Source organism: Copadichromis virginalis, linkage group LG1, assembly GCF_057382275.1.
Source record: "Copadichromis virginalis isolate Kocher_CV1m ecotype Utaka linkage group LG1, C_Virginalis_male_GT1.1, whole genome shotgun sequence".
Classification (NCBI taxonomy): Eukaryota; Metazoa; Chordata; class Actinopteri; order Cichliformes; family Cichlidae; genus Copadichromis; species Copadichromis virginalis.
The window spans coordinates 8023861-8051810 of NC_140618.1; the positions used below are offsets into that span (position 1 = coordinate 8023861).

The 27950-nt window shown below is 38.8% G+C and overlaps 3 protein-coding genes across 3 annotated transcripts; 2 read left to right on the plus strand and 1 right to left on the minus strand.

Moving 5' to 3' along the window:
• The first annotated feature begins 4579 nt into the window (after positions 1 to 4579).
• LOC146718264 (uncharacterized) lies at positions 4580 to 5492 on the plus strand. Its single transcript, XM_085466887.1, has 2 exons — positions 4580 to 5332; positions 5439 to 5492. Exons 1-2 carry the CDS (start codon positions 4580 to 4582, stop codon positions 5490 to 5492), a joined length of 807 nt encoding a protein of 268 aa, XP_085323013.1.
• A 6574-nt stretch (positions 5493 to 12066) lies between these two features.
• On the plus strand, positions 12067 to 12959 carry LOC146718265 (uncharacterized). The gene is made up of 2 exons (XM_085464833.1): positions 12067 to 12732; positions 12873 to 12959. The coding sequence occupies exons 1-2, from the start codon at positions 12067 to 12069 to the stop codon at positions 12957 to 12959; spliced, it is 753 nt and encodes a 250-aa protein (XP_085320959.1).
• Positions 12960 to 13714: 755 nt separating this feature from the next.
• LOC146718266 (aminopeptidase Ey-like) lies at positions 13715 to 27033 on the minus strand. The gene is made up of 21 exons (XM_085442286.1): positions 26842 to 27033; positions 22896 to 23505; positions 21934 to 22076; positions 21637 to 21779; positions 20941 to 21067; positions 20705 to 20859; positions 20505 to 20618; positions 20248 to 20391; positions 19781 to 19846; positions 19596 to 19661; positions 18023 to 18195; positions 17818 to 17894; positions 17599 to 17732; positions 17463 to 17518; positions 17224 to 17371; positions 16941 to 17032; positions 15592 to 15702; positions 15200 to 15367; positions 14848 to 14988; positions 14220 to 14301; positions 13715 to 14099 (listed from the first exon to the last, which is right to left on the minus strand). Exons 2-21 carry the CDS (start codon positions 23501 to 23503, stop codon positions 13941 to 13943), a joined length of 2907 nt encoding a protein of 968 aa, XP_085298412.1. The 5' UTR covers positions 23504 to 23505; positions 26842 to 27033; the 3' UTR covers positions 13715 to 13940.
• Between the last annotated feature and the right edge of the window lie 917 nt (positions 27034 to 27950).

Below are 27950 nucleotides of genomic sequence, written 5' to 3' on the forward strand. Positions count from 1 at the left end.
TGTTTTTTGCTATGTTTAACTGCCTCTGTCAACTCCATCAATGCCATTTGGATAATAATGAGACCTCTGAGTTAACCTGTGAGCTCTCTAAACCTATTATAACTAAAGCAGCTGTGGCTCTTGAAGAAAAAAACAGACTGACATTTTTTCGGCACATTAGAGTTCTTCATCCTCAGTCATCATCATCATTTTCTAGTCTCTTTGTAGGACTCATTTACTCCTTTGGCGCCCTTGCATTGCAGCTACATGGGTGTCCACACAGAACCATGAGTGCACCCTATAATGACAAAATGTACAGTATGTCATTCAGACCCAAGCAAACCCCCACATGCCCACAGTAGCAAAAAGTGTAAATCTAGGTTTATAATGCCTTGTGGATGTCCACATGGATAGTTGTAGACACCACAGATAAGTAGTTACTCTTATAATATTAATTTATAGTCCACTTGGGAGGACTGACTTGCAGTGTAGTGTAGACCATGATTGTGAAACATGCGGCCTGACACCCAGAACCTTCACAATTGATCTGCAATTTAGCTAATGCAGTGATTCTTGGAATTTTTAAAAAAGGCTTTTAGCCTTGACCAAATTTAGCAAAATGTTTTTGTTCTGTCACCCAAGTGAATTGTGTGCACTGCCATTGCGATAGCTGATACTCATGTTTCTGCTTATAGAGCAACATCCATTGCATATTCTTGCAGACTGTTTCGAGGAAACCTATTTTAAACTGGAAACTGTAGCAGGCCCTGGGATTTGTTTTTAGGTTTGAACATGTCTAACATCTCTACAAACAAGAACGACAACAACAAAATTCCCCCCAAAACCAAACCTATCCTCTATCAGTCCAATGATATTGTGCAATTTAATCTTTCTTGAAGATATTTGGTGTTTCACAGTGAAGGAGAAATCACAGTAAGACTAACCTAACCCTGAAATTGTGTATCTGAGTATCAAGAGAACCTGAATTATCTAAAACCCTTGAGAGCCATAATAGTCGTGAACTACAGAGTTGTGCACAGTGATATATTTGCTATAAAGTTTTCTTTTACTGTTGCTCCTGAAATGAGTTTCACATCAATGAGATAAAAGTCAAAATAACGTAGTTATGCAAACTATTTTGCTATGCATGCATGTATAATATGTTTGATTTCTACTGTGTTCTACAGTGATTCATCAAATTTCATATCTCTTATCTTTTTTTAAAAAATTTTATTTGCTATGTCACTACCAGAATATCCAAAGAATGATGTTATAAATGATGTCAAACTAGCTTTTAGTCCAAGCAGAGGGAACACCCTGGAGGTCGTGGTGGGGTTGAGGGAGGCACAGACAGGTGGCAGGCAGCCCAGCCTCTGAGCCTTCTGTGGGTGGGCATCCACCCAGAGGTGCCAAACTCTCAGCCAGGCTCCCACAGCCTCACCTTGCTCAGAGTGACTGGCAGGGTCGATCAGCGGGTTCAAACCCAGTTCACTCTGCCCGCAGCCTGACATAGCACATACCTATCCATCACTTTCAGAGCTCAGGCCACAACAGTATCATATTATACACTTATGTCCTTTTATCTGTCATATTTAAGCCTTCTGGAGCTTCCAGCTCGTCAGTTTTCTAGTCAGAACAACTGAATGTGCTCCCAACTGGAGGACACTGTCTACAAACATGTATTTATTTAATTACCTGCTTTACAGCATGCCAGTTCTCCATCAAGGAGAATACACCATTGACACAAAGCCAACTGGAAAGAACAGAATTAACTGCTGTGTTGAACAGGGTTTGGATTTATGACAGCTTTGATGTTTAATAGGTGATTTAATAAAGAGCAGACAGTCCAACACAGACAGGAAAGACAAATTGCCTCCTAGCTCAGAAAAGGGGATGCATCCAACTGGAAAATGCTGTGAAAAAGCATAAATGCACAGACTCAGCATTCACAGACAATCAGTAAACATGTCATGTTGTTTTTTTTAGTGAAGTTGTACACTCGAATAAAGCCTGAATGTTTTATTATTTGGAATAGGTTTCAGATTTAAGATGCCATATTTTTTTAAGACACGAATGCAAAATTTAAAACTTTAGTTTTTCACTAAAATTTATCATCTCTGTTATGTTCTAAATCTACCCCATAAAAAGCCCTCAGTAGGGCAATCGTTTTTATTTAAGGGGACAGAAGGCACACCGGTCTCCCCTTTGGGAGATATGAACTGGGGAAATGTTTGCCTTCTCTTTGAATATATTGGAACTAAACTGTGCTCACCTGGCCTTGCTTAAAGTGTACAAACACATAAAAATAAATTTCAAAAACTTGACAGAAATGTCTCTTTCCAAAAATCTTCCTTTAGTTAAACATCCACAAACTTACTGTGAGCCATTTAATGCAGGAATTATTTCTACCAGCCTTATCCTTGAAGAAAAAGCCATGTATCTGTATGTGTAGAGAGTTTGTGGGTCTCACCCATCTCTTGGTTGGTGATGTGTAGTGGAAAGACAATAGTTCGTACGAGAAACTGTTCACAGTATGTGTGTATTATTCTAAGTACATTAGCCAAAATTTACGGAAAGATAAATTCTGTTTAGTTTTTCAAATGTCTTAATTTGGTACTTTTAGCACCATAAATCAAGTATAATCTCTCAAAAACTTGACAACTCACATCAAAAATAATGGAAATTACAGACCAGAGGAAAAAATAGAACACTTAAAGGGAATTTTGGGGTGAACTGTTCCTTTAATACCGAGCCTTTTCCAGGGAAAACACAGAAAGACTGGGGACACAGAGAGGTTACCAGCGACTATATTTTCCAGCATTCCTGGTTCTCACTGCTGAGGTGTGAAGTGACGCCTTCAGACTCATCAGTTCCCATGAGTGTGAAATAATCACACCTCAGCTTTAACTGGATAACAGAGGTTCATTAGGCTCCATTAAACCTCATTATATTTGCATTTTAGCCATTCAGGACATAACTTTTCTTCCTTGAAGCACATAAAAACAAGAGCAGCGGTTTCAGTTCACCGATTGAGGTAAAGACAGAAGAGGATTGGCGCTCACGCCTGATTTGCTGTGACAATAAAATGATCACACAGGTGAGAAATGGTGGGATGTAAAATGAAGGAGATGAAGTGAAGAATAGAGGACGCTGTCAGGTTCAAGGCTAGAGAGAGGTGAGGAGAGGCAAAGACCTGTTGAAGCAGCACATCCACTGTTCAAATACATGCCACACATGATTAAAACAACACACAATCCCAGACTCTCGATTTAGCGTTTTCATTCTGCATGCCAGCTTTTAATATTTTACTTAATGTCATTCATTAGTGTTGTGTTTTAAGACATAAACAATATTTATACCCAATTCAAACCCTGCACAGACCAACCTGCTACATCTGACGTCAAAATGAATCAGATAAAATAATTTCCCCCAGGGATCAATAAAGTATTCTGATTCTGATTCTGATAATAGGAGCAGTCTAATATCTGGGCTTGCCTCAATTGGTTTAAATCCATAAAACATGCATTTAGGCATAAACTGCACTTCATAGAAGAATTTAAGAGCTGATCGCACAGGGTGTCGGGGTTTACAGCCTCATGCAACATATTGCTTGGTTGCTGAAATACATGTTTAAGTGTTTGCATTATAAAAACCTGTTCTGAATGTAAATCTTGCATGTTACTGCCAAACTGTAACTAAAGAAGAACCCAACTTTGGAAACCCTAACCGAGAATTGAAAATGGAAATGGAAAGCTAAGTGGAAACTATAATATCAGTACTATAATAACTCTGATGTTGAATCAGATTTAGAAAATGTTATTGTTTTAATACTATCTATCTTTAGTACTATCTGTCATGCAGCTGTTGAAATTTAGCTCGTTGATAGATATTTGCTGATAATGGATCAGAATCCTGATTAAGTTCCACATACTTCTAATTTATATAAACGTTGACTTTTCTTGGTACTTTTGCAGATTAGTGTGAAGTACATATGCACATAACATCCATCTTCAGGAGCCAATGTAAAAAACTGTGGTTAAGTCAGCATACAGGCAGGTTTTTCTGTATCGTATATCATTGCTTTATTTCTGCAGTGTATGTCTTCTTCACACTCTTCTGTCATATTGTTGAGTGCGCTGACCTTTTCGCATGTTTGCTTGTGCGTGTGTGTGTTTGTTAGCAAGTGAATGTAAGAAAGAGAAATGAGATTATTCCAAACAAATCCCTTAAACATGTGCAAAATGCATCAGGCCTGCTGCAGGGACAAAAAGCCAAAAAACCAAAATCTGTTTATTGTTTTCAGAAGGAGTCAAAATTCACACGTCGACTGCTGTAGCTCTGGGCTTTCCCAGATTCAGAGAAGAGGGAGAACCAGAGGGAGAGGTACAGAGACAGGGTCCCACTCATGATGTGTGTGTGTGTGTGTGTGTGTGTTCAGGGGCAGTAGCCTCTGCTTAGACAGTGATTGTGAGAATCTGTGAAGGTGTCACTTCGCACCTCTGTGGCCTGGCCTGGGCTTATAAAGCACTGGAGCAGAGCTGAGGAGCACTTAAAGCTTTCCAGTCTCTCCGGTCACACTGTTGAGACCCTTAAACACAACATGGATACCTCCTCAGTTCCTCACCTTGACTACAGTCTGCAGTACCAGTGGTTCTCCGACTCGGACCTCTCCAGCATCTCCTCCCCAGAGACACTTTCTCCTGTCCACTCCATGGACTCCAGCCTCTCTCCTGGCTACCAGCAGCTCCCACAGTGTACTCCCAAGGGAGCCAAAACCGGTTATTCCCAAAGCCTCAAGTCCTCACCGTGCTCCTTGTCCGGACGTGGGCGCAGGACTGGGAGGCCCACTCGGATCCGGAGCAAGCAGAGGGAGAGCGCCAGCGAAAAGGAGAAATTAAGGATGAGGGATCTGACTAAGGCTCTACATCACCTCAGGTCCTACCTCCCACCTTCAGTGGCACCTGCCGGACAAAATCTGACGAAGATAGAAACCCTCCGACTCACCATCCGCTACATCTCCTACCTCTCATCCCAGCTGGGCCTCAGCGAAGAGGTGCTGTTTCAGAGGAGGGAACGAGCAGACACCTCAGTCAGTGACACGTCATCCACTGACATCCTCAGCTACTTCCAGAGTGCTTCCACAGGAGGACAAGTGACTCAGATGCAGAGCCAGAATCTGATCCAGAGCAGCCTGTACCCAAAACCATGTCATAGCCAGAATACTGTGCTGCATTCTGGGAATTGTAGTATTGGAGTGGATCAGCACCACAGACCATACAATGAAGCTCCCCAGAGAGATATGAGCATGGACGGTATCCTACAGTCGCCTCCAGTGCCACAGCCTTCCTGTCAGGTTTGTGAATATTAAATCAGTCACATAATTCAGAATTCACTGTTTGTACAACAATTTTTTTTGCATGTTTCTAATACTAATATATCTTCCACTTTCTTCAAAACAGATGTGTGGCAAAGACTTCTGCACCCCGCTGGTTCCAAGGGAGTATTGGGGTTGAACGCTCCAATCTCTGTGTGATCCTCAGCAGAAAAAGACAACAAACTTTACTGTGTTTACTGCCTCACTGTGAATCAAGTTATTTATTTGAAATAATCATTCTAATTCTATCTTTTATTTATTTTCTCCTCTGAAAAATTCCATGTAAATATTGATATGACTAACAGTTATTTTTCTATTTCTGTATACCACTATTTATAATAAACCATTTAAATATAAAATATCTTGTCCGGATTCGAAGCTTCTCTTGCACAATACGCCAGTCAGTTTCTTTCATTCACATTTCATGTGCATGGATGAGGTGTGCACATGTGAAAAAGGAAAGACTGCAATAACACACAGCTAAATAAAATATAAGTGAGCGCACTTTTGACAATAAAAAACAAACATGTATGTTTGTGGTTATATTTTGTGTTCATTCTTGTATAATTTAGTACTGAGAAACTATATTAAACATGTAAAGCAGCATGGAGCTCTGGGGATTTACCAGAGGGCGCCCTCTGCTGGTAACAAATACAGAGGAGAAGAGCCCATCTCCCACACTCATTTGTAGCTGTAATACTTTGAAAGGAACATATATATATATATATATATATATATATATATATATATATATATATATATATATATTCAATAAAATATATAATATTTCACAGACCTTAAAAAATAATTTTAGATGGGAATTTTTATATTATATTATATTATATTATCCATCCATCCATTTGCTTCCGCTTATCCTTTTGAGGGTCGCGGGGGGCGCTGGAGCCTATCCCAGCTGTCATAGGGCGAAAGGCGGGGTACATTATATTATATTATATTATATTATATTATATTATATTATATTATATTATATTATATTATAGCACTGGTTGAGCTTACATTCATTTGGGTTCAGGATTTGTTTGTTTCATTTCAGTTTTGTTTTGTTTTTTAATATTTAACAAGTTTTTATTATGGTTATGGTTAAGTTTTTATTACTTTTATTAAATGTTATCTGTAGGCTTTTTAGGTATTATAACATAGTAGATATTTGCCACTAGCAAATATAACTCATATATAGCATTATAGAAACATAGAAAGTCATGTACAGGTACTCCAGCTTCCCCCCATAGTCTAAAAACATGCATGTTAGGTTGATGTGTCATGGCTGTCTGTCTGCGTTGCCCCTGTGACAGACTGGCAACCTGCCCAGGTTTACCCTAAGCCACCTGGGAAGGCTCCAGCTGGCTGCAAAAATTAATTTAACTTATATTTTTATAGGGATAAGTATGTTACGTGAACTGTGCCACATTGAATGGCATTTATAGCCTTAACTAGTTTGCAAACACATACAGAAAAATATCAATAACATAAAAAGAAAATGATTTCCATAACAGCCCCTCACATCTTCCAGTAGATGACAATCCATAAATAATCATTACTTTTCATATGGATTTATTTCTCTTTTATTATTTTAGCCGTCATCTTCAAATTGAATCATGTTATCTTCATATCTTATTTACTTTTGCTCTTGTATCGCTCTGTCATCATTTTTTAGGTTATGAACACCAGACTGTAGTGGTGTAAGTTTGAATTGTGCTGTTTTGATTTCATTTTTTAAACTTTGCTTTAATTTCCCCGCACAACGTCTGTGTGTACAAAAGTTCTTTCTATATGAAACTGCCTGGCCTTATATTTGAATAACAGTTGTTTTTGTTTATTTCACATAAATGAGAAAAATAAAAATTTCATTTGAATATTACAAGTTCAGTCATCTTTCTTTAGTGCAAACACACACATATACCCTGGAAACTAGCCTTTCCAGAAGCCTCTTAAAAATATCTCTGTTGGGAGGCTAAAGTACTTGAAGAATCTCCACAACATGTCAGAGATCAGTCTCTGTGACTGGTTATCTAGTTTTCTTTTAGTGTATCTTTGTTAATGGGGCACTGCAAACACAGAGAGGTTCCTGGCACCACTGAGTCTAGACTAGGATCCCTCCCTGCTCTTTCCCTTTTCTTTCACCTCATGCCCTAATTACCTGCTAAGCCCACCGAGAACACTTTAATATTCATAGAGAATAGTGGATCTGCATATCAGGCTGGAGAATTAGGCCCCAGTGTTTCATTTGCCACCTACATGTGCTTCATTTGATATGCGAGCAGTAAGCCTAACACAAAGCCTAATATTCTCACTGAGGTCTTTCATCGTGGTAGAGTTAATAAACTCTGGGCTAAAAGGGTTTGGGATGAAAGGGTTAGCACCGCTGTGCTGATTATTCACTCATTACATGTGAGTAAACAACATCAGAGCTAATGTGGATTAAGAGAAGGAAGATCCTCTTTATCACCGGCCTGGGAGGGAAGAAGACAGTTGACAGCCGGGGAAAATCTGCAGAAGTTCAAAATGAAAAAGATATATATATATATATATATATATATATATATATATATATATATATATATATATATATATATATAACCTTTGTGTGCTTGTGTGCTTGTGCTAAAAAAGTAATTTGTATGTAACAAGAGCACTGGACCAGCTGGTAGTTCATTCGATATGTAACAGAAACACATGAATGAATAATAAAACATATATAAATCCAAACATATATAAATGCAACGTTTCTCCCACTGAAAATGCTACGTCCAGATGAACAGAATCAACTTTTGGAGATTTACTTAACTGGATGACTGAGCATGCATCAAGACATAAATGCAATGTTGTTTTTAACGGTGACTCGTGGCACAGGGTCAAAGGTCACTGTAGTCTTTAGTTGCTTACACTATGTCCCTTGTCTTTTCCTCAATAACAAATAAAAATTCATGAGGACTTAGAGAAAAAAAGGTCAGCCCCAATCAACAGAAATTTAAAATGCTTAATGTAACGTGCTGTAATGAAATTGCACTGTTCTGAGGGTGAACTGTAAAAAGTACATCTAAAATTTAAGGTTGCAACTGTGCCAACATTATCTTCACATGTGCATTTGCCGGTATGTGTGTGTTTTTACAGACTCTGTATGCAATTTTACTTGTGCCAACCTGTAGTGCTTCCCCTCTTTTGAATGTTCAATCAATCAATCAATCTTTATTTATAAAGCACTTTTCATACAGAGAAAATGTAGCACAAAGTGCTTTACATAGTTAAAAGCAGCCCACCCCACCCTCCAACTCACTCCCCACACTCTCAATACACATATATCCCCCCACCCACACACACATACACACACGCGCACACTTAAAGAGTAAAAATTGGGCTGGGCTCGCATGAGCCAAGTGAGGAAACACTATAACAGGGAGCCGTCTGCACCGGGAGCCGGTCACAGACCGCAGCCTCCAGGCTGGGCACACAGCAGGAGGGAGGCAAAGGAGCCCCCCAGCCAGGCTGAGAGGACCCCAGAGACCCAGCAGCCACGGTCAATAACAGCCCCGGTGCAGAGAGCGCCCTCCGAGGAAACACTGGAGATATGACGCAATACAATATATATAGGGTAAAATGATAAAATAAATAAGAACAGGATACAATATAAATATAAATAGAATAAGAAGATTAAAAAATGAATAAGAATAAAATCAAACAAATATTAGGTAAATCCTAAATTAATAATAAAATAGCAGGATAGAATAAATAAGCATAAAATAAATAAACGCTAAGTAAAAGCTAAATTAAAAAGGTGGGTCTTGAGCCTGTTCTTGAAAACATGTACGTTCTCTGCGGCCCTGAGCTCCTCCGGCAGGCTGTTCCACAGACGAGGACCATACCACTGAAACGCTGCCTCTCCGTGAGTATGTGTCCTGACTTTAGGGACAATCAAAAGGCCAGTACCAGAGGACCTCAGGGTCCGCGAGGGTTCATATGGTAAAAGCAGATCTGAGAGATAAGAAGGCCCAAGACCATTAAGACATTTAAAAACCAATAAAAGAACTTTAAAATCGATCCTGAAACACACGGGGAGCCAGTGCAGCGATTCTAAAACCGGTGTAATGTGGGCCCGCCCTCTGGTCTTTGTCAGCACACGAGCTGCCGAGTTTTGCAAGAGTTGTAAAGTTGAAATATTCTTCTTAGGAAGACCAGAGAGCAGGGCATTACAGTAATCAATGCGACTGGTAATAAAAGCATGCATCAGCATCTCCGTGTTGGCCCGAGAGAGAATAGGGCGGACTCTGGCTATATTTTTTAGATGATAAAATCCAATTTTAGTTACATGTTTAATATGTGGGATAAAACCAAGCTCAGAGTCAAAAATAACACCCAGGTTTTTCACTTGTAGCGAAGGACATAGTGAAAATGCCTCTAATTTAGACAAGAGTTTCTCTCTCTGAGCCTCAGGACCGACAATTAAAACTTCAGTTTTGTCCTGGTTAAGTTGTAAAAAGTTTTCTGCCATCCAAGATCTTATATCCAAGATACAGTTAAAAAGGGCATCCATTTGTCTGGTGTCATCAGGAGACACGGAGATGTACAGCTGCTGCGTGTCATTATGAACGTTGTCCTGAAGTGTTTTTGTCTTGTCTTTGTTATTTGATTACTGAGTCACTGATTTCATCACCACCATGGCCACCACGTAGATTTTGTTTCAATGGAACTTTTCAAAAATTCAATGAAATCTTCTACACGAAATCCCAAGTATTGTGCTATATTCCACAACAATAAGGACAGGATAGGATTCATAACACAAAACTACAAACTGAAATTTAAAGATCATTGTTTTATCATGTTAATAACTGAACTGAACTGAACTGAACGGTCTGTCAGTATAGTTTTGCTACAACTAAAGTACAGTTGTACAATTGTTCTACAAAGAAAAGAAAACAGAAGGCATGTAAACATAATTTTGGCACTAATTTATTATGCACCTGTCTGTACTTATTGTGTTGGTGAATGAGGAAAAATATTATCCAGAGAAATCATAAATATATAACAGTGGTATAACCAGTTGTTACAGCGTCACGGAAGTCCTCTCCCGGACTTATTCCTTCTTCCAGCTGTGGACTTTAATGTCTCTCATTTCAGTATAGCTCAGAAACTTTATTTCTAAGCAGATATGATCACATTAATATAGCATTCATGGTTTACCCAGTTTTTGGGAGTTCGAAATATATCCACACTTCAGCGAATGATAAAATAAGATGGAAAACACAACAGTAATTTATGTGAAACACTACAACTCCTGCCAGTGATGTTGTGATGGTGTCTTGCTTTGGATTGTGGGATGGCATTATTCGCTTTCTTCTGGAATGAATAAATATCGACACTCTGTTCATCTAGATCAGATGTCCAACTCATATTGTGGCTGTCACTTTGATACTTTATTGTTCCCTCATTAGGAACCTTCTTAAGCACAAAAGACTGCAATGTTTAAGTGAGCTGACTAGCTTAGTGTCTCCTAAAACCCTTTGAAGCTTAATTAATTTTAAAAAATCAAATCAAGTTTCAAAATAACCAAAGTTGACCAAGTTCTCAAACACATTATTCAATAAGCAACATCAGAAATATGTACAAAACAAAAAACATTCAAATGTAAATATAAAAAAAAGTGTTTTCTTTGAATTAAGGTGGCTGTTTTTCTTGGGGAAGTTTGTTGGTGGGTGCTGTGCGAAATGGGTTCACACTTCCTAGACATAGGTTTCACCTCTGCTGCAGAAAAGGAGACAAATGTGACGCGCTGGTTTGTGGGAACACTGCTCAGGACTCAGATCCATGGTTCATGAGTCAAAACAAACCCACCAATGGGCAATTAGTGAAGGGATGTGATTGCGTGAATATTATGTGTTTGTAGTTATAGGTGTTATTGAGCATAATTAAGATGAATTTCAGATATATACTGCACAGCAACATGAAAAAAAATATCCACAATAATATCATACCTGTTTTTATTGTCTTGGCATTACTTCTTGACGATCCACAGTTTTACCTTCCAGAAGCACTGAGTACTGCTGCTGTCCAAACAGCTCAAGGTGCAAAATCCTCACACCTCACAGCTGCCCAGACACACTTCTTCCAGCCTGACCTCTGTTACCACATGCCAGAACTAAAAACAGTTAGTAATACACACAACAGCTACATCATCAGCATTTTTTTTTAAAGTAGGATCATATTTTGAATGGTCATTCAGTGAGCATCCATGAAGCAGAAATGCTGCAAGTGAACATTTTTCCTTTTGTGGAGAAATTGAGATGCGCTTTTGGTAACATACACATTTGCTGCTTCCAATCGGTGCCTTTGGGTTTTTTAATAAAATTCTAAGATTCAAAGAAGAACTTGTGACCCAGGTACAACCCCAGTCGTGCCAGGGTCATGTTCCCAGGCTGTGGGAGCATATAGTGTGAACCTGTAGAGTTTATAATGACCACGCAAGTTGCCAGGTTACACCTTGTGCTGAAGCATGCCAGATTCCCATGGGACCCCCTAGCCTAGGTGTCATCTGTGGTCCCAGAGTTTCTCAGGACCAGAGGTGGCTGTCAGAGGTGCAACCTCACACCTCCCACCACATATATGGAGCAGCCTCCATGTACCTCCTCAGTATCCTCTGCCTGCCTTACCAGCAACATACTAACAGCTGACTTCTCAAAGAAGAGCCTACAGCAGCCACAATGGAGGTATCCTACTTTTCTCCTCTCCCACTCCAGGAGAACTCTTTCCTCTTTGACTGCGAATCTCTGTTAGAAAAATCTCTGGCTTCTGATCCTGCCTCAGACGCTGGTTACAGCAGCACTGGCAACAGCCTGTCTCCTACTTCCTCTGTGGACTCCTTCTGCTTCTCCCCTACTTCCCTCCTAACATTTGGAAGTGAACAAGATCCCTTGGACTGCTTAATCTTTAATACCCCTGCAGCACCTCATCTCACTCACCAGACTCCACTCTGCTCCAAATCCTCTTCTGCAACAAAGAAGTCCAGATCCAGGTACCCGGGTAAAAAGCGCCAGACTGCCAGCGAGAGGGAGAAGCTGAGGATGAGGGATTTGACCAAGGCTCTGCATCACCTCAGATCATACCTCCCACATTCAGTGGCACCAGCCAGCCAGACTCTGACCAAGATTGAGATTCTGCGCCTCACCATTCGCTACATCTCTTTCCTGTCAGCCCAACTGGGCCTCAGCGAGGAAGTGCTGGAGCAGAAGAAATCCTCAAACTCAGTGGAGCATACCCAAACCTTCAACAATTTCCTGGGTCAGCCAGCAGCCAGTTACAGTCCCGAAGAGCCAAGCTGTAACACCATGAGCAAAGCCCAGCAGCCCTTTCTGCAGAATTCATATCAGGTATGTTAATATAATAAACATAACATATATTATTGAAAAAATATTTTCTATAAAGATTTGCAGCACAATTTTTGATTACATTCCAAAATGTTAAAGCTAAATGAGTTTCTAATAAAAAAAAAAATGTCTTCTGTTGTCAGGTTCCAGGTGGAGTTTGCTTGAATAGCGAGCAGTACTGGATGCTACAGCAACAAAACCAAAATGTCACCTTCTCTGGACTGTGTTGAGAGATGTGGTGATCAATCCACTGAACCCTTTTCATTGCAACAATGACAAGATTTATGCACAAAACCTCTGTTTTTCTTTTGTTAATTTTAACAAAATATGTATTCTAACGTTTTATTTTTGTATATAGATCTTTGTATTTATTGAACTTTCATATTGTGAGCAGAATAAACATTATTTATCAAATTAATCCTTGCTTCTTGGCTTATTGGTGCATTTACTTTTGACATCATGAATGATGTAGACTTGTAGCTTGCCTGCCACTTCCTTCCTAAACAAACACTGCAGCTGCAGGACAATGAGGTGCTAAACAAGGAGCACATCCCCTCTAAAGTCTTTAAGGAAAGACCCCCACTGAGAGAAATGACAGCTGAACTAGAACCAGTCAGTCAGCACCCTTTAACATCCTGTGTAAACATTACTTGATGGCTGAGATCCTTTTTTTAAAAATTAATTAATTAATCAATGTTTGGGTCTGATATAATTTCAGACTTGACTGTTAAACAGACTGAGCGTGTCTCATTGGGATGCTTTATTTATACAATTTTGCCCCATCCCACTTGTAAGTTGATGCTTCACAGTGTGATCTATGATGCTGAACAGATGTCTGGAGCAAAGAACAACCAAAACTTTTCAAACATTCATTTCCAGTGTGGCATTTTGCAGACAAACTGACTCTTTTATCTACCCTCAGACTTCAAAACATTTTTTCTATGTACTTACATCTGCCTAATATTTAAAAATGGGGACGACAAGCTAACCCTATAACATATTAAAAGTTAACGTGCCAACACACACAAAAACCAAGAGAATTAATCAAATCCTTTTTTATTCTTAAAAAGCCTTTTTTAATCAAAAATTTACAATTAAAAAAATCTCCAATACATTTAAAATATACATATTTCAAAAATACATTTGCTTTCAGCAAAGTTAAAGATTTGAACATTTTCGACATTTAAAAAGTGAAAACTGTGTTTCAGTTATCAAACTGTCCCTGAGATTTCATTGGTGAACCAGTCAAACACTAGTTTCTTATTCAGAGCCAACCAGTCCATGTTGGCCTTGGTTCTCTCAAGCGCCTGCTCAAGAGATGAGGCAGCTGAGCCAAGTTGGTTTATGTTGTCTTCTTTAAACTGCAGCAGCTATAGAGGAAGAATGTGAAAAAACGGACATTTAAAACTGACACTAATTTGCTGTAATTGTAGCAATGTTAGCAAGTATTTAATTTTATCTGAAAATATGGAGGTGAAAAGAAAATGTACCTGCTTATACTCAAACTCAGAGGAGAAACGTTTGGTCACTCCATTAATAAGTCTTCCAAAGGACATTGATCCTCCACCATAGCTGAAGAAAAGGCAAACATTAGAGGGCTTTTATCAGTATGCAAACAGCTACGTATGACAACAGCTCTTTGGCTGTGCACGTTCATCCCAATATGCCTCCAGAATCAAGGAAATATCCATTTTTAATTTGTATTGCCAAATATTGTGCGTATCACATGAAATGTCATATGCATTTGCACTACTAGAAACTAGTGCAACTACAATTAAAGCGCTTTAACATGGTCCTTTGTCAGGTAAGTCCTGGAAAAGTTCAGGGATGCAATGCATGTGGGAAACTGGCTATGCTATGTAAAGCAGGGATAGCTCAGTAGGCAAAGTGGTCGCCCCATTAATGGAAGGATGGGGGGTCAAATCTACAGAATGGCTACCCTGAGGTACCCCTGAGCAAGGTACCGTCCCTACACACTGCTCCCCGGGTGCTGGATTGGTGGCTGTCCACTGCTTCACTGAGTGAATGGGTTAAATGCAGAGAGTAATTTCCTTACAGAGGATTACTAAAATATGCATAGTATTGTACATATTATTATTAAATAAGGAGAAAACTCACTTATTGAAAATGTGATCCCAGTTGGCTCTAATAAAGTCCCAAGCCAGGGGCTGTCCAATTGGATTACCGGCAATGTAATTGATGGTGAAGGTGGCATCCTGCTTACGGATCATCTCTGGGACCAGACAGTATTCCAGATACCTAAAAGATCATTTACATAATAATATGGATTAATAAAATATTCTGACTCTGATTCTGATTCTGATAAAACACAATTACAGTGAGGCTGAAAGACAAAATGCATCATCAAAGGTGTTGTAAAAGTCACTCAGACCAGTCTGTAAAATGTTATATTACCTAAGAAGTACCAAATGAAAGGGCAGAGCGTTACCCAGCTGCTATTGCAACTGACCTGTTCAGCAGCCAGGGCTGTTTGGTGCAGGACAGAGCATACAAAAGTTTTTCAGCCTCCGAGGCAATGGTAGCATTCCTATACATTCCCCAGGCAAAGTCCCACTCCACCACTCCTCCTTCAGCAATTGCACTGCAGTACACTGTGGTCCTCAAGTTGGGGCTAATCCTGGATGGTTTGAACAAGACAGGAAAAAAGGTGATGACAATCACTGCCCAAAACAGAATCATACATGTCAGATCAGAGCTAAAATGTTTGGGAAATGTATATCTAATAAAAGTTAAAGTATGGTAGTGAATACCTATAGTGTAGGCAAACATATGAAGTAAGAATATATGATTATACAAGAAGCAAAGGGGATGAATATAAGTAATAATTGTTGTTTAACGTACTTGTTATTATCAGGGTTGTCCATCCACTCTTTGAACCACGCTGTTGTCAGTTCCTTACAACCCTCCACTCCTGTGCTGCAGCCCCAGGAGAGTGCGTTCACCTGATTGTACCTGGATGTAAGCGAGTCAGGAGAATGCAAACATTAATGACGCTATCCATTAAGACGAGGCATAGCCAAAGACACATGGCTCAAAATGTATTTCACATTTCTGAATGCTAGAAGTGTGGAGCATGCAAAGTGTTTAACTGACTGCATTCAGGGCTCTGCGAGTACCCAAAAGTACTGTAGTACTCATAATGGAGTGTGGAGTGCTGCACATTTCACACTCTCAGTGGATGTTAACCTTGCTATGTGGCAAAAGAGAATTCAGGGACCACCAACCAGTGTCTAGACACCAGGAGGAGTAAAAGTTGTCAAGGTCATGCTAACCAGGTAGCTTTCAGCAGCAGAGACAATGTGAGTTTGTAGCCACACTAGCAGATATACTCTGCAGAAAAGCAGATAAGCTCTTTCTTCAGTCTCCTTTTTTCACTCACTATAAGTTTATACACCTCTCTGTATTTAATCATTTGTTATTATTAATCTCTTGCTCTCTTCCACAGCATGTCTTTTGTCCTGTCTTCCTTCCCTCACCCGGCCTGAGCCTTGTTCTATGGCAGGTTTCTTCCTTCCCACAGTTGCCAAAGCATTTCATCATGGTGGGGGGTTTACATGATTGCTGGGGTTTTTTCTGTTGTATTACTGTTGGGTCTACCTTACAATATAAAGTGCCTTGAGGAGACCGTTATTGTTGTGATTTGACGCTGTTTAAATAAAACTGAATCGAATTGAACTGAAGCTAAATGCTATCTGGCAGTGCTAATACGCAGAATGTCTTTAACACATTCGCATCACATGGTTTATTATATCATCATGCTAATATGTGCTAATTAACAATATAAGTTCAGTATAGCTGATTTGATTTCCTTTTGGGTCACCAAGAAAAATGATCTGATAATGCTAAAAAGATCATTGCAGCACTAATAGCTCAAGTTAATGGAAATCATTGAGGACACACAAAGCGAACTTGATGATAACTGACCAGATTAGGTTAGCTTATAGAAATGCAGTGGTGGGAGAGAAAGGGAAGAATTATGTGCAGACTTGATCAATGATTGTTGTGAACACTTTCAAGAGATATGTGAAGTACTGTGTCTTACATGACATTGACGGCACATTCTTTGCAAACTGCAGGCTTTTGCAACTGGGATAATAAGGTTTATCTAGCCTACAATGTAATTGTCATTCATGGCATTTATAACATGTTCAAAAGAGTAAAAAAGACAGGCAGCAGGTTAACATCCTTACTGGTCGGTGTGCTTTTCAGGGATCTTTGTCCAGTTGGCAGTGAGATCTTTGAAGTGTTTAAATAGAGGGGTGACCTTTTTATTTATGTAACCCTGAGGAATGAAGATGAAACAGTTTGTTTACTGTGCAGAAAAAATGATCTACGTTTGATTGCCACTGACTCTTCTACTTCTATGATTAACTTACACGATTAATCTCAAATCATCATTGTTCCAAAAACTTGTTTGGATTAATTTATTGATGATGTACTGATGATGATGAGCCTTAAAGTTTTCCTACAAACCTGCATGGGTCCGTACACTTCGCTGCGGTCAAACATGAGGACGAAGTAGTCCAAGTTGCGAGTGGCCGTCTGCCAGGGCATGTACTCCAATTCCGCGTTGAGGAACCTCGTAGTGCTCAGAGCCAGAGTTGTGCTGACTATCTTCGCCCTAAAAATAACCCATACAGCTGTTCAGTTGTTTATTTCAGTATTTAGCAGTACTGCTAAAAATAAAATAAAATCAAAAAGCATGGCCTCACCTTGCCAGGTTAAATGCATCGTCAATAATCTGAGCGCGGTTGATCACTGGAATAGCCTAAAAGGCACATTAAAAAATTAGTTTGGAGGCAATCGTAGCTATTACGAGATGACGCAGAGGTATTCTAGGTGTTATACCTGATGTTGGGTGCTCAGCTTGGTGAGGATACGGTCCCAGTTTTCAGAATCATAATTTACTCTATAAAAGCCCTTCATGTCTATGTTGGCTATCAACCATTCACTAGCACCAATCGTCATGTCTGGGTTTGTTGCTGTTTGGGTGAAGATTAAAAACGAATTAATCGTTTTAATTTATCTTTGCCAAACTACAGTGACCCGAAACACAGTAAATCTTACCTTCTTTGGTAAGAAGCCAGTACTGATCTTTAGCTGCACCAGTCTTAATCCAGGTAATAGGGACAAACCACTCATAACTGGAGCCACATCAGCCAGACACACATGTAAGTAAATAAGGTGAGAGAAGAGAGCGGGTGATTTTAACATGACATGATCAGAACATGTTAAAAAATGTGCTCATGAAACATGAAAAAAAGGATCATACTTGAACTCTGAAGGTACGTCCACCACAGAATCTGGGTTCAACAGGAAGTGCTTCTGAGAGATTTTTCCAGTACTGGTGTCGATGGTGACCACTGGGAATCCCATCTGTAGGATCCACCGGTTCATAATCACTTCCACAGAGTGGGGCAGCTGTATGCCAGCATTATCCACTGCCTGATAACAAGAACAACCGAATTAATATAATAGTATAACAATCTGTGTGTCAGCTCCTTTTCACATTTCAGTATGGTCAGTAACAAAGAATATTTTTGATATTTTTTTCAAGTATAAGTCATCATCGTTTATTTATTTATTATCGTAAATGATGAAGTCATCGCACTTTTAAATTGCTCATCTCATACTCTGCAGTGATCTTTGTGTTGCAGTCACTAGTTCAGCATTTTTTAAGTACATTTAAACTGGGTGGAAAGCTATAATATAGTAGAAACATTAATGTTATTTATACAGAAATGGAAGGAGGCCATTCACGTTCTGAAACACGGTCTGAAACAATTTGTTTTCTCTCTCTTTTGGACCCATTATACTCGCAACGCACAAGCCTCATTTTGGAGTTTTTTTGGCTGTGCACCTCTCAGTTTTTGTAATCTGACTTCTTCTTCACTACGATCAGCTCCACACGAAACCTGTTATTCAGGCAAATACTGCAGCAGTACAGCCAGTTTGGCAGATTTTTGCCTTTCCCTCAAAACACTCCAAAGACATTTGTATCTTGTCCTCTTTTCAAACAAGGAACCTTTCCATAGGCAGATGTATAAACCACCACAGAGATGTGGCACCCTCAATGTTCATGCACAGCACGACTGATATGGTGGGTTAACGGACCCTTAAGGATACCCTGCCTTTGAACTCACTCTGTTCTGATGGGTTACCCCACACAATCCAGAGTTTTGATTAAGACATTGTTGGGTTGTCTGTACTCTGAGTGTGCCTGAAATAACCTCATTAACATTCAGAAGTAAGACAAGAAAAAACGGACTGAAGTGGAGCGTTTAAAGCAATCTGAAGCCAGATCTTTCAGCTTAGTTGGATTAGTTGTTCATACATGGACCTCTTTCTTTAAAACGTGGCCATGTTTAAAATCAACATCCTCCTGTTTTAACAGAAATGTAAAAGAAAAAGCAGTATGCATGTTTGTTGCTGGAATAAAAAACCCTGCAAGAACCTACAAACTCTAGACAGAAGGTTTCTGACTGGGTTAGAACCGAGGACCCACTTGTGATGAGGCCACAGTGCTAACACTGAGCCATGCTCCCTATAGTCCCACTCACTACAATACCCATAGTTCTTGGCTCCATCACACAATTTGCTTCAGAGGATAATTGATCCAGTTATATTAGGACATATGAGGAAACATCTTGCTGTTGTTATTCTTTTAATAGTCTTAATATAAATTAATAATAAAATAAATATAATAAGACATTTTCCTTTTTAAATCATATTTTCATATTTAAATAATAATAATAATAAATAAATAAATAAATAAATAAAATAAACCAACAAATGAATGAATACATTTAAAAAAAAAAAAATTTATTTCAGTGTTACAAACTTACCGTTTGCAGGTTCTTCCACAGGTCTTGGTAGACTGTGTTTTTATATTTGAACTCTTCTAAATACATCTGTAGACAAATTATGAATGACTTAGATTGATGCATGTCAATAAAATGCTGATATGAGCACATTAACATTTCTCCTGATTTGTGGACAGAACCTTATAAGTTGAATTAACAGTACTCACACTGAGTCCATTTGAAAAGACCTCCTCGGTGATGAAGCTGGAGAGCATCCTGAGAACTGCAGCTCCCTGTGAAGAAACATATCAGCTGTTAAAAGAACTACCAAAAAAGTCCAGTTATGCTCATTTTTAAACTCTTGGGAAAGAATCTGCCATTATACCCTTGATTGGAGTACTTTTTTGTACATTAACGATTTAAGTTGTGATCCTCTAGTGATAGCTATGTAGCTATTGATTATATGTCGATGCACATGGAAGTAGATTTGTATATGTAAGTAACAGTCAAATCAAATCAAATACGACTATAGTAGTCATCTTCAGGTCCAGTAATTGAACCCATATTTCTGAAAGTGAAGTTCCTAATGAAGTTGTCCTAACAACACACTGGGTCAGTAACTTGATTAGTGGAGCTTGAAGAATACAACACACTGGGTTACTGTAGTTTAGTTCTGTTGTAAATTACACTGCACCTTGCTGTATGTGATGGAGTCAAACAGTGCATTTATGTCCTCTGGTCTCATGACGTCCGCCTCTTTGGATGAGAGGGGATGGGAAGAGGCCAAAGCGTCCACAGCCATCACACCAATGATCTCGTTCAAAACTATTAAATCGCTCTGGAAAAGACATGGAGAAATATTTGTACTGTGTTCCAACCAGACGCATTATTAAATTTTAAATTGACCTCTGCGTAAAACTACAACAACAACAACAACAACAAAAAACTCACCATATTCCAGTCTGGCTCTGTGTAGTTGGCTCCAAGATAAGAAACGTAGGTGGCAAATCCCTCATTAAGCCACAAGTCATTCCACCACCTCGTGGTCACTAAGTTTCCAAACCACTGTGAGGACAAAGCTTCATGTCACTGTATTGGTTTGTAAACATATTTTAGTCTTACCATATTTACAGTTAAGGTTTGTTAGGTACCATATGAGCCAGCTCGTGGGAGATGACTGTTGCCACCCACTCTTTATCTCCGTTAGATGACACTGCAGGATTGTATAAGAGCGCAGTCTCTCTGTAGGTGATCAGACCCCAGTTCTCCATGGCTCCAGCACTGAAGTCAGGCAGAGCGATCTGGTCTGAAATTTATCAAAGATGTCATTTTTGGATTATATATGGTCCTTTTTGTTGTTGTTTTCCTAGGTATTTGTTGTTCTCACCTGACTTTTTAAGGGGGTAGGGAATTTTGTAGTACTTCTCAAAGAAAGACAGTATGGGTCCAGTCTTCTCCAGAGCATATGCACCTTGGCCCTCATCTATAGCCTTCCTGCGAGCCCAGATCCTGATCTGAAAAAGGGAAAACAGCTGTATTAACCAGACAGAAGGAAATGCATGTGGACCTGAGAGCTGAAGTGAGCTCTGAGTCCAGCAGAGGGCAGCAAACAATCACTGTGACCAGCAGAGAGGGAAAACAGCCGCTCTCGTGATGTAAAAAAAATCCATTACATTAAAGGCCAGGTTTAGGTGAAAATAACTGAGTATTGCTGTGATTATTTTCAGTTTAATACATTTCTTCCAAGAACTAATGCAGCAATTATTCTCTCTGAAAATAGCACCTATTATCTCTGATAGTTTACTTCAACATCCATGATTTATCCATTTCAGCCTATGCACCAGAATCCAGAGCAGAAATGAGCATTGCATATATTTTAAAATCTTTTATATGAGGCCTCACTGCTCTAATTTTAATTCAAACTATCATGAGCACAGATCAACTTGAATTATCGGGCCTAACATAGACCAGAGATAGTAGTTTATTTATTTATTTTAATCTATTTAAAAGGAACCAAAAATATTAAATAATATGTTGCCATTAGTTTCTGTGATTCTAACTGAAAGCTTTAGTAAATACTCACCAAAACCTCTGCACCTAGATCTGACTGAATGAATCCAAAGTCACACACAACAAAAGCCAGCAGGTAGGTTGACATAATCTCTGTGGGTCCAAAGCTTGTCTGGATTAAATTCAAACCATCCGGAGTGGTGATGTTTATAGGTTCTGTTTTGGGGTCAGAGACAGCTCCGTATTAATGATAAATGAGGAAAACAGAGGAAAATAGACAAAATGTAATTGAGATTAATTTAAAGTCGTCACACGGGGGCAGTTGATACGTTAAATGTTGCTCTGAACACTAAACAAGAATAGAACTTGCCATAGTTCATGGAGTTAGACAGAGCCACAGTCCCGTGAGGGTGAATGAGAGTCATGTGGAAGACGGCTTTCATAGCTGGTTCATCGAAGCAGGGGAAGGCTTTCCTCGCGTCCGTTGGCTGCATTTGAGTCGTGGCCAAAATTCTGATAATGGAAGAAGAGAGAACGTAATAATTACATCCACATAATCGAGTCAGGTGTTGAATTCTTTTTGACGTACTTGATTTTCTTTAAATGGAAAGTTTAAAACAAACTTGACCGTGACTTTCATTAAATCCTTATCAAGATGAGTGTTTTGTATTTTAAATCCTACACATATCAGCTTTAATTACAGAGGTCCAAAAGCAAAACTTGGTTTTGTATTGAATTCTTATTTGACTTCATTTCATAATATTGGTGGTTTTGTTAAAACTACATTGGTTGATGTCCATGAATCATAGCCTGGCTGTGAAGGTGCTTGCATTTAGGCTCCAAGTGATCATATACAATACATACGGTTTTGTTTTTTGTTTTTTTTGTTTTTCACTTTAATAAATATATATTTAAATTACCCTAAAGTGATTGTGATTACACAATTAAATCTTTACATTTTTAAAATGATTAAAAATGAAAACATACAGTGGTTTGATTTAAAGTAAAGTTATTCTAAATGTATTAATTCATGCATTTACTTTTAAACTAGTGCACATCTGATATTTCATTAATGGTGGGAGAACAGTTAAAATTAAGGAGTGGCTATTAGGTAATACTTAGATGCAACAGTCTTAAATTTGGGAATGAGGCAACTTGTTAGACATTACAAATTAATTTGTGAGCTTTTAGCTGTTTCCCCATGTTTACAATCTTAGTTTAACATTCTGTCATTAAAATTTTAGAAAGAGCAGAGGACTTGTCCAACTTGCAACACTTTGCTCATTTGAATCATGTCATGAACTTAAGCTTAATAAAAAAAGAAGTTCATACTTTCGCACGCCGTCTTCATAATATTCACTCCTGTAGAATCCTCCCAGGTCATCAGCCAGCTCTCCGACAAACTCTGTGAAGAGCTCATAAGTGCTGCCGGCCTGCATAGGGCTGCTAAGCTGGATCACCAGATACTGAGTAGGAACCTCCAGCCAACTCTTTTTCAGCTGGGGTGCAGAGGCTCCATCCACAGCTTTCAGCTGTGCGTGGTATCCGTCAAACATTGTGAAGTTCAGCTTGTTGGAGTGGATGAGAATGAGGTCAGTCTCGTTCACGCATGTGAACAGCACCGTGGAGTATCCGCTGAAGATGTAGAGGCCATCAGGGTTGGGAGTCAGCCGGGGCCACAGGGTCACATTGTATGAGATAGGAGACAATGAATCTGGAAGTCTGTAGTGCTGCCAGGGCTCTTTTGGGGTGGAGGGTGTGGTGGTCTGGGTGCCAGGTCCAGCAGTCGTTCCAGTCGTTGCAGTCGCCGGAGTCTCTTGATTCTTTGATTTCTCCTGAGCATAAACAACTGAGAGGGCTATGATGGTGGCCACAGCACTGATGGCTACAACCACGCAGACCACTGCCACCACTTTGCTGATGAAGAAGCCTTTACCCATGTCTTCACCAGAGAAGAAGAGAAAGACAGAAATTAGGGAATGATTGTAATTTATATCCTACCTTGCTGGATTCAAAGTTAATGATTCATTTCCTGGGCGGAGAAAATGTCCTGAAGTCAAAAATGTTGAGTTGTAAAAAGTTCCAGCGATAAGAGTAAGCTCTACTAATCTTTAAACTTTTTATCTGCATAAAGGCTCTGAACAAAGGCCCTCTGTAGAAACTGGCCTGTTTCGTCTCTGTGTGTTGTAAACTATGTGGTGGGAGATCTGCGGCAGAGCCTCCTATGTGTCTGTCTGCATATGCGTCTGTGCATAATTTTCAAACGTCAAGTCAAGAAGCCAAAATTACATAATGAAATAGGCTAAGTATGGGTTTACACAAGGCCATAAACTTTTATTTTTTCCCAAGATGCTGTGAAAAATCTAAATTTACTCCAGCTAAGTGACTGGAGATGTTAAAAAAGAGAGAAATTGTAGGGTTAGAAATGAAAACACATGCCTTTTAGATTAGTTCAACAGTATATTGTTGAATTTCTGGATTTAGGTCAACAAGGAGAAGGAGAAAAGCAAAAATGAGTGTCACTTAAACAGAAAGCATAGGTATACTGTTGGCAACGTCATTTCAGCGTAAGTGAGTCATGTATCTTTAAAAGTTTACTGTAATAATGAGATGTGGTTTATGAGTCAGTCAGTGCTGAGAAGCAGCTCAGCACCACCGTAGTTACTACATCACCCACGCCACACCCAGGATGCGTTCATTCAGGTTGTTTTGCCACCAGCACAGGGTGATGCATTTCTCTGTAATACATTAGCTATTATGATATCATATTACATCTACAAAAATCTTAGTAGTCACATCTGAGCTGCTTCAGATCCATGTGACTAATGTGTCACATGGGTCTGTTTCTAATGGCCTAACAACGCAGGAGTCAGAATAAAGGCTTACAGAAACGGTATTGGGGTAGCTGGTCCCCATCTGAAAATATTCACTATTCATTGAGGCACAACTTTATTTTTATTCCATGTTATTTGGCGGCTGTAGAGCAGGCATATGCCACACAGTTCTTTTCATAACTGCTGCATATTATACAGCATTTGTGTTTATTCCACAACGGTTTTGTAATGTTTTCCCGTATGTCCTCAAAAAGGCAAAACTCTGCATTCAAGGCTCCAGTAGCACTGCATGAGAAGTCCAGCTGCATGTTTATTTAACTTGAGCGATTTTCAATTTTTTCTTACTTATTATCACCAAATCCCATAAGTTTCACAACCAGAAAGTTGTTTCTGGAAAGTGAGAGTGTAATCGTTTTTCTTCTCTGTCACTGTTTTTTAATAAACTGGTTCCCATATGTTCAAATATTATCCATTGTAACTGTGAATCAAGGGAGCTTAACATATTTATTGCAATTCATTGTTGGTTTTGGCCTTTTAGTGATATTTGTCAGCTGGAAAATGTTGTGGTTTTATCTGCAAAGGATGGCAACGTGCTGTCACCATCCAATGAGGCAGATCAAATTCACACAGTGGCCTCTGTTTAGGGTAGATTCATAATCATATTGTGGACATAATATACATTTATATTATCCAGCCCCCTCTGCACTGAGTAACACGAAGCAAAATAATATTTTTTTCTTAAAAGATTCACTATTTTTAATCTGAAACACATAACAGGACCAAAATCTTACATGTATACAGGATTATATTTAGCAGCTACCCATGCATTCAAAACAATTCATGAGTTTTTCAGGCTATTTTCCCTAAATTAGTGTTTTTCTCACACCAGTCAAGGATCTCCAGTTTACATGCATGAACCTAAAGTTCCATCTTGTCTAAAATATGAAAGTTGTACATACAGTGGCTTGCAAAAGTATTCGGCCCCCTTGAACTTTTCCACATTTTGTCACATTACAGCCACAAACATGAATCAGTTTTATTGGAATTCCACGTGAAAGACCAACACAAATTGGTGTACACGTGAGAAGAGGAACGAAAATCATACATGATTCCAAACATTTTTTACAAATAAATAACTGAAAAGTGGGGTGTGCGTAATTATTCAGCCCCCTTGAGTCAATACTTTGTAGAACCACCTTTTGGTGCAATTACAGCTGCCAGACTTTTAGGGTATGTCTCTACCAGCTTTGCACATCTAGAGACTGAAATCCTTGCCCATTCTTCTTTGCAAAACAGCTCCAGCTCAGTCAGATTAGATGGACAGCGTTTGTGAACAGCAGTTTTCAGATCCTCGGACCTCTATTGGTCTTTCACGTGGAATTCCAATACAATTGATTTATCTTTGTGACTGTGACAAAATGTGGGAAAGTTCAAGGGGGCCGAATACTTTTGCAAGCCACTGTATCATTTAGAGCTGGATTTATATGAAATATGTTTCACTCACAAAAATATTTTCTGATTTATGTAGGAACAGAAAAAATGCTTTGACTCCAATATAACAGTAAACTGAAATGAGAGTTTTGTGCTTGTCTCTATACATTGCTTAAATAATTTTTCTGGAAAAGTATGCAAATCGTTGCAGTTAATGAGATAACTGTCCAATGTTTCTATGATGCAAAATAAATTGTTTAAATGTACATTTTATCTTTGATCTTTCTCCCTACCAAGTAGCAGACATATGTGGACATTGTTTTCCAGCCTCAGGCAGTGATAGACTTTAAAAAGAGGCCCTTTAACATTTAAAGTTTATTAAAAGTTGTCTTTTTGGGATTTTACAAAGACTTTAATTCAGTCCAGTTCAACTGATTATCAGAGCGCAATTTATTGTTGACTAGATGTGTGAAAAAAAATGTCAAGATAGTACAAACCCATCAAGACTAAAATGGGGTTAAATTTGGTTCAAAAACGTTCTGGTGGTCATCTAATGTGAAGTGTCCTTAAACTTTTAATATTTTAGACATGTTCTTCAAAGGTTTTTCATCTTTCACGTTTAAATATTTGGCAGCGTTCTCTTGATCATCTTATGAATGAGTTTTGCTGTGTGGGTGGTCTTAAGTGTGAGATCTAAAGTGATAACCCAAACACTACTCTCAACCCTCTCTTATGAAGAAAAGCGAAAAAGATCTTCTTTCTCTATCCTTCTTTTTCTATTTTAAAGTAGTTTTTGCACTAAAACAAAAACATTTTTTGATGCATATCACTTCGGATAGTCTTGCTTTTTTCATACTTCACGGTTGAAATGGTTAAACAAAGTGCACGCGCACACACACACACACACACACACACACACACACACACACACACACACACATAAAAATGACTAAAAATACATTGTAACTCTAAACCTTCAGCTAGAAACACAAACAGTAGAACATTTTTCTTACCTTGAATTTACTTAGCATCAAGTCACTGGTTTCAGTTTCCTTTTCACCTGTGGATCCAACTATCTTGTTGTCCTCCAAACTTTGAGCAAAGCGGCTGCTTAACCAGAATAAATATGTCCTGTTATTTTGATGATAAAGGAAAATACTTACTGAATCAGCTGGGACTTTCTCAGATTTGAGCCGACAGTGACTGCGTACAAATAACATTGGAAGCTATTACACAAGCACTGATGTCATAAAGCCAGAACTGCAGATACTTCTGGACTTGTTGTGTCTTGTCTTGATAAGGTCAATGTTATGTTTACTGGCATTTCTCCAGCACACCTGTGTTCCAGGTATTTCATGATAGAGGTATTATTACTATTACAATTACGTTAATACTATAATGTTCTATCATATCGATTTTCCATCTGTATTCTTTATTGTGTGGATATTGTAGATATTGTGTAATGCACTACATTACAGATGCAGGAATACACCGCATAGGCCATGACGACCATGACTATGAGAAGAAGATAATGATTATCATCATTATAATTATTATCATTGTTGTTGTCATTATTTGCATACATTGTTTGTTCCGCTCTTATCCTAAATTGTCCTGTTCTTTTGTTCGTTTAGTAATTAAAATTAAGCCAAGTAAGAAATTTAATTAATTTAATTAAATTGAATATAAGCAGCTTCACCGTCATTACAGACAGACTCTATATGAGTTTAAAAAAATCAATAGAGTGTAAGAGGAAAGTGAATAATGTTTTATTAACCTTAGTGTTAATGTTAAACATATTGGTAAAAACTTTCACCAGCTCATCGTTTCACCTTGAAGTGTAACATCCGTTTCAAACGAGTAGAAACAAGAATGACTAATTTGACATCTTTATCCCGTATATCTTTTTTTTGACAGATGCTGAGGCTTCCAATAAGACTGTAATTACACAGACTGTAATTACCGGCAGATGATTCCTTTTAAAAATATATTGGAAAAGACTCCGTTTTCCATCTGATTACATTCCTGCGGCTAAAAGCACAAGCTTGTATTGTCAGGATTAGACCTGCAGTGAGATGCTCCTGACAGGGAAAGTTCATCCAAGCGCTCAGCTTAGAAAAAC